We start from the raw sequence: 7,270 nt of genomic DNA on the forward strand, positions 1-7,270 counted from the left end.
GACCTCCGTCAGATACCGCCGTATAAAACCGTAGATATAGCTCTAACCTTTACTCCCAACAGAGTACTCCTAGCAGCGGTGGCACTGTACCCTCCCTCCCGAGTTAATAAACGAGTACCTAGCACCCGGTGGCAAGCTTGGGTTAACATTAGCAACCACCCAAACCTAATCTGAGTCTGAGAGAGAAAGAGAGAGATAATAAACGAGGAAAGCATACCCACAGCGGTTGGGGCGACCTGTCCTGCTCGAGAGTGCAACGCGGCCGCTCCTTCCTTTTCGGCCCGTCGTAGGGAGGCGTGCAGGCTAAGCTTTCCTCCCCGTTCTGCGCGTGTCGTGGACGCGGGTCATCGCCATTAGCGACGCGCGCACCGGCGGCAGGCCACGTGAGAGAGAGAGAGATTGTACGAGAAGGCGCCTCACGACTCCTGTTCTCCATGAATTAACATGGTTATTGATTATTGATTATTACACGGCCGTAGCTGTCCAACTACCCTGCCCTATTGGCCTAGGCAATCCAGATAATTACCGTCACAGGGAGTGGATGCAATGCAACACGGCTTAGAGGGTGTTTGGATACTCTCTAGTCATGTGACTAGTAGTAGTCAGACTAGAAGTTTTTAGTCAGGCCCTGTTTGGAAGGTGACTACTACTAGTCAGCATTAAATGTCTCTGTATTAAATTATTCTCATTTATCTCCCTTTCATTGGCGTGCTAGCATGGGAGGATGAGCCATTAATTGGAGAAGAGGCTTTAGTCACTTTTAGTTGGGGGTGGGGTGATTAGGGACTAAACTAGTTTTAGTCAACCATTAGTCAGGGGTGTTTGGAGGTTTACTGACTAAAGATGACTACCACTAGTCTCTAGTCTCTAGTCTCTAGTGATCCAAACACCCTCTTAGTTTAGGCTGGAAATATCAGCATGGATTTTGTTTAGTCGTACTAGTACTGCTAAGACCGCGCTAATGGCCGGTGGATACTCGCCCTGCTGGGATCCCGCTGCTAGAGCTAGTTTTAAGCTAGTTGAAGCGGAACTAGCTCCCAAAGTATCCAAACACATGTGTTAGTTTGGGTTAGATGTAAACTAACCCATAAAAAAAAACTAGCCCTGAGAAGATGTGCTAATTGGAGCTAGTTGGGATGGACAGGTAAAAAATAATCTATTTTGACCGCATCGGATCCTCTCCACCTCCCCCGTCTTATCCTTTCTATCCTCTCCATCCTCCCGCATCCAGCCGCATCGCTCGGCCTAAACTAAGCCCCCAGTCAGTCCCCGCATCTGCCCCCGCCGCCCCCAGTCCGCCCGCCAACGCCGCCCCCGTCCTCCTCCAACTCCCCGTCGCCTGCCACCGCCGGTCCCATCCCGCTTGCCACCGCCGACCCCCGTCCCGCCTGCCACTGTCGGCCCCGTCGTCTGCAGGCACGTAGTTTTCACAAGATATGATGTATCCTCCTACCAACCAAGAGGGCAAGAGTCCAGCAACAGTCGCCGCTGTTCACCGCAATTACGGGCGAGACGATGAGTCGACTTGATCCTGGTCCATGCTACCAGTAGCAACAACCGTGGGTCTCCCCCTCCTCGATGAGGCCGCTTCATCTTTCGCCGCGCTGGGGCCTTCTCCCGGCTGTTCATTCACGGTCCGCCGCTCCAGTATGAACAAAATAAAAATTATCATATTTTGGATTATTTGATTTGCAAAGATGATTTTTTATGTCATTTGTGAGCGGAAGGAGGCCATACAAAAGCCGGCCACAACAAATCCTGATTAAAAGAGTCGAACGATTGAAAAAGTACATTTATTATCAAACTAATTCTTTCATCCAAACACCACAAAAGGTTAGAGTTAGTTTACGGTTAGTTAGAAATTAACTCTAACCTCTAGCATCCAAACAGGGGCGCTCACTCGGTGCCAAGGAACACTAGGCGTCATACACGCCGTGAAAGGAGGGGGAGGAGGTGCGCTACCGTGCGAGGCTGCTAGCAGAAGCAGGAGCTCAGGCTCATCCAAAGTTCCCCGTCCCCTCACCTCACCTGTCGTCGTGGTTTGACCGTCCGTCGGTTACCCAGCCGCAGCCGGTCATCAGAGAAAAAAAAACCAAGAAAAGATTCGAGGTTTACCACGGTGGAGAAAAGGGGTGAAGATTCGAGGCTACCGTGCGTTTGGGGCCATCTCCATTGCGCTTTCCTTAACTAAGCAAGGACTACTACTACTCCTAGTAAAGGCCCACACAGAGGACAGGGGACCGGGCCCACCCGCCCGTTCCTCGCTTGTCATCTTCCCCTCCCCTCGCTCCATAGAAGAGCGCGCAGAGCCGCCTGTTTTCCCCTCTTTCTATCTCCTCCTGTCTCCCTCTCCCTCTGCTCCTCTGCTCTGCCGCTCTCCTGACAGCGGGGAGACCAAAGCGGAGTTCGCTCTCTCTGCTCCGATTCCCCGCCTGCTCTGCTCTGCCGTCCTTCCTCGCCCGATTCGGTTGCTGCGGGGGCGCTGAGCTGATCGGGGGAGGCCGGCCCGGGTTTAGGAGCTGGTGGTCGGCTTGGTGTTGGCGGCCTGTTCGACAAGGACGACGACGGCGGCGGCGGCGGCCATGCGGATCCCGCGGCGGAAGGCCGGGGCGGCGCTCGGCGTGCCCAGCCGCCGGGCGCAGATCGCCGCCGTCTTCGCGCTCGCCGTGCTGCTCGGCGTCTCCGTCCTCTACGACAGCGCCCACATCGCCGCCTCGCTGCGCCGCCACAGCGGATACAACAGGCCCTCCGCCACCACGGTAAGGGGTACTACTAGCAACTACTACTAGCTGGGCGGCCGCTCTGCCCCTCTGTGTATTGGGCTCGGCCTAATCGGGAGTAATAAACCCTGCAGGAGCCGGTGGCGGGGGCTGGCCCGCGTGCTACGCCGGCGCAGGCGGTGGAATCTGCGGGGCCGGCCGTGGATCGGACCGACCCGCCCCCGCGGCTCGGGGCGGAGGAGGCGTCCAAGTCTAACCCCGGGACGGCGGCGGACGGGTCCGAGCCGGAGACGCGGGTCCTGAAGGAGGTGGTGGCGCAAGGGGGGGAGCCCACCTGCGACATGTACAAGGGGAGGTGGGTGCACGACCAGGAGAACGCGCCGCTCTACAAGGAGTCCGACTGCGAGTTCCTCACGGAGCAGGTCACCTGCATGCGCAACGGCCGCCGCAGCGATGAGTACCAGAAGTGGCGGTGGCAGCCTGATGCCTGCGACCTCCCAAGGTACGCCTACCTGCCTTCTCCATTTTCTTTTTATATAATACGCTCAACACGTATTCGTCCGTATGCGTGTACGCACTACCACTACGCAATGGCCACTGGTTGGTTCTTCAGAAAAAGGTGGCTAGTGTGCTTTCGTTAACCGGAAAGTGGGAGTGAAATGCTTCCTATAATCGTATGGCTGGCCGGCTGGAAGCGGCCAGATCATTTCTTACGATAATTTTTCTCTTCCTTAAAACCCAAGTCTACCGAAAGTACACTCATGGTACAATGGGGGTGTTCACCACGATGAAACAATTATGTGGTACCAAACCATGGCTTTGTCCTTGTTGTCAGTTAGTTCATATAGTTTCATCAAGGCAAGTGGCTTTGCACGTTATTGTTACAGAGAAAACGTTTGGTGCACCTGATTCATGACCTTTGTTTCTTGTTAACTAAGATTGGTGTAAGGGGTTCTTTAGTTGGTTAGGTGACATAATGGAAGGAGAGAAGAGGCTGCACTCATTGATAAGCTATGGTCTTTCTTTAAATAGATTAAGCAATTTAATGGTTGGTAGAGAAGTTCCCTTTGTTACAAGTTGTTGGGTGAGGGGGAGAGGTGTATGGTACGAGTGGGGTTTGGAATCTGAAAACAAATACGAGTTGTTGTCTATCATGGCCTCAGCTTCTAAGCTTTATAAACTTATAACAATTTTTGTGTACATAACTGGAGCAGTTTAGAGTTATGCCCTATCGATTTAAGTGAAGTGTATCGACTTCAGTGTACTAAAGACACTGCCTTGCGCAAAAATTGTATTGAAAGTTAGTTCAACCAAGTCTGTCTTGTACAATCTTGTTGAATGAACATAGGCTAAGGAAAATGTCAGAGCAGGTTTATATGCGATCTTCTAAAATGTTACAGAATTTGATGGTTTTTTGGTGCTGAATTGATCTTTTTTTTATCAGGTTTGAGGCTAAGTTGCTTCTTGAGAAGCTAAGGAACAAAAGAATGATGTTTGTTGGGGATTCACTGAACCGGAACCAGTGGGAGTCCATGGTGTGCCTGGTTCAGTCTGTGGCTCCATGGGATAAGAAAAAGCTTGTCAAGAATGGATCTCTAAATGTGTTCCGCCTTATGGTAAATCTACTTCTCTCTGACCGCACTTTGTTTTTCTTCCAATAGAGTTCTGAGGACACAGTAGCACTAATGATATGACTAGCAGCAGCTTGTTATGAGTTGGGCGAGTGACCAAACCGGCCAAGCTACTGGTCAATATTTTTGTGGATTACATATTAATATTTTGTTTGTTGTTCTTTCTTATTCCAAAAGAATAGTAATGCCTACACATGTTAGCAATTCCATCCATTCATACTCAACCCTTGCAAACAAGTTTTTGAACTGGGAGCTAGTAGAAAAATGATCTTGTGCATGTGGGAGATGCAGGAGTTTGCTTGACCCAAGTGCAGCACCTTGTAGGTGTGCGCCGTTGTGTGTTTTTCTTTACTTCTTGCAATTAAGCTGTAGCCAGGTGCTGTATAGGATATAAAATAATCGTTGGGATTATGGGAGGTTATGTGAATAGGGTTATGGGTGTAGCGGCTTGTATATGATAGGTTTCCCCGGGTCATATGATTTAGGCCAACTTTCCTGACCCAGTCTGGGTACCGTACTGCTGTTTTATTTGTGTATGTTCTCCTCGAACTAGGGCTGTCCCGTTATTTCTAAACTGTGAACCTATTTGAAAAAGGTTCGTTATGATTTGTGTAGTGTTTCAAAGAGGATGCACTGGAACATTCTATTGGATTGTCTAAATCATTCGGTCCTTCATTGATCACGATTAAGGCCCTGTTTGGAACCACCCAGATTATATAATCCAGTTTTTATAATCTATTCTGTCTTCAAACAGGACAGATTATGGTGTAGATTATAAAAACTAGATGAACAGATTATTAAAAACTCATAATCTACTCTACACCAACTAAAATCAGATTATGGATTGCTAACGACCCATTACCCTTGTAAAGTTGGAGATAATTACATTCCTACCAACTAAAACTCATAATGAACCGTATTGAAGGGGTGCACCTCAAAAAAATTGATTTGTCCTCTGTGATCTTTATTTCCCCCAACCGTGGTGTGATGACTATTGACTTTTGAATATCCTATGGTATGTCTTGACACGAGAGTTGCATGAAATATTTCAGGAGTACAATGCAACAATTGAGTTCTATTGGGCTCCTTTCCTAGTTGAGTCGAACTCAGATGATCCAGACATCCATAGCATCACGGACCGAATGATCACGCCAACATCGATCGCCAAGCATGCAGCAAACTGGATAGGGGTGGACTATTTGATCTTCAACACTTACATTTGGTGGATGAACACCCCAAAGATGAAAATTGTGTGAGTGACTGTTATAATCAAATCTCAATCCTTATGAACATAAAACAAGTTTGCCTGCTCAATCTTGAGAGTAATGTGCAGCATTATGGTATTCTTACACATATTCATTGTTTTGACTGCAGGCCTGACGGGTCCTTCACAAAGAAACCGGTTAAGTACGATGAATTGGATCGTGTGGTTGCATACCGACAGATCCTCGAGACATGGTCTGGATGGGTAGAAGAGAATGTAGACCCCAAAAGAACAATGGTCTTATTCATGAGTGTGTCACCAGTACATATGCAGTAAGCTCTCTTTGCCCCTGCAAAAGTGCAAATACACACATAATTCATATCTGCATATATCAAGATACTTCACATGATCCTAGAACACCATGAAGCTGGCTATCTGTAGTTAAAACTCCCATGTTATCTGCATACCTGAAGATTCTTCGGGTGATCCTAGAACATCATGAAACTGACTGCATTTATAGTTAATTGAAGCTCAATGATTGTGTTTCTTGCTAGCTCAGCAGTGTTATTAGGATGAAAATGCAGATGTTGTTAGTGCACAAGATATGATACTGCGTTAACTTTTTGACCTTGTGCTGTTGTTCTGGCACGAATTCTTAATATAATGCTGGACTGATGAAAAATCGTTGACTTTTTACAGGAGTGAAGGCTGGGGCAGCCCTAACAACATAAAATGCTTTTCTGAGACACAACCAGCACTAAATTACTCTAAACCATTGGATGTCGGCACTGACTGGGATCTTTTCACGGAATCTCATGAAGTGACGAAGGCGATGAAGAAGGTACCCGTGCACTTCATCAACATAACCGCATTGTCGGAGATCCGCAAGGACGCACACACATCTGTGCACACTCTGCGGCAGGGTAAGCTCCTGACGAAGGAGCAGCAGGCCAACCCACGCAAGTTCGCTGACTGCATCCACTGGTGTCTCCCTGGCTTGCCGGACACATGGAATGAGTTCATTTACGGCCACATTGTGTCGAGCCCTATACAGCGGCAGATTGAGAATCAATCTGAAAGATGACCATGCATATATATCTGCTCCAAATCTGGTAGTTCACATTAGTACGAAAGATGGTTATTGCGGCCATATAATATATTTTTTTCTAGGTCTAGAAATCTATGCTGTTGGTTCACCTCGGAGATTTGCTCGAAGGTACGCTCGCAGGATGGCAAACTGTAGCTATAAACAACCAAGATGGCCTGAGAGTTATAATACCGCCTGCCGGTCTGAGTGTGACTATTTAAGAGGAATGCTTCGATGCTATTCATCTGAAAAGAATCTTATTTCAGTTGATACTTGTACATAATTTTTTTTAATCAAACTCTTTTCATAAGAATATTGAACTTTTTGGGCTGTAACAATATTCAAGAGCTTGTGCAGCATAAACTGCACTGATGTGTGATAGCAGATGGGGGCTGGCATGTCTCTACATCAGCTTCATTAAAACCTTTGCGTCGAATGAGGTGAAAAAACGATCCAAAAGTATCGACACTTATTTTGAACAGGGGGAGTACTAGATATGAACTTTTGTTGTTTAGTGCCCTACACTTAAGAATGTACTTCCTCCATCTCATAATATAAGAACGTTTTTTACACTAATGTAGTATTAAAAATACTTTTATATTATGAGATGGAGAGAGTAAATGGCAAA

At 47.6% G+C, this 7,270-nt stretch overlaps 1 protein-coding gene across 1 annotated transcript; it reads left to right on the forward strand.

The window, feature by feature from the left end:
* The first annotated feature begins 2,299 nt into the window (after positions 1-2,299).
* LOC123440990 (protein trichome birefringence-like 28) lies at positions 2,300-6,977 on the forward strand. The gene is made up of 6 exons (XM_045117528.1): positions 2,300-2,759; positions 2,855-3,222; positions 4,165-4,336; positions 5,404-5,603; positions 5,726-5,887; positions 6,255-6,977. Exons 1-6 carry the CDS (start codon positions 2,583-2,585, stop codon positions 6,637-6,639), a joined length of 1,464 nt encoding a protein of 487 aa, XP_044973463.1. The 5' UTR covers positions 2,300-2,582; the 3' UTR covers positions 6,640-6,977.
* The last annotated feature ends 293 nt before the right edge of the window (positions 6,978-7,270 follow it).

This window comes from Hordeum vulgare, chromosome 1H (assembly GCF_904849725.1).
Source record: "Hordeum vulgare subsp. vulgare chromosome 1H, MorexV3_pseudomolecules_assembly, whole genome shotgun sequence".
Classification (NCBI taxonomy): Eukaryota; Viridiplantae; Streptophyta; class Magnoliopsida; order Poales; family Poaceae; genus Hordeum; species Hordeum vulgare.

Bases quoted from the DNA above. Each gene is read 5' to 3' on its own strand.
- LOC123440990 (XM_045117528.1), top strand. From the start codon at position 2,583: ATGCGGATCCCGCGGCGGAAGGCCGGGGCGGCGCTCGGCGTGCCCAGC. The intron at 2,760-2,854 runs GTAAGGGGTACT...TAAACCCTGCAG, and splicing joins ACAGGCCCTCCGCCACCACG to GAGCCGGTGGCGGGGGCTGG. The intron at 3,223-4,164 runs GTACGCCTACCT...TTTTTTTATCAG, and splicing joins GATGCCTGCGACCTCCCAAG to GTTTGAGGCTAAGTTGCTTC.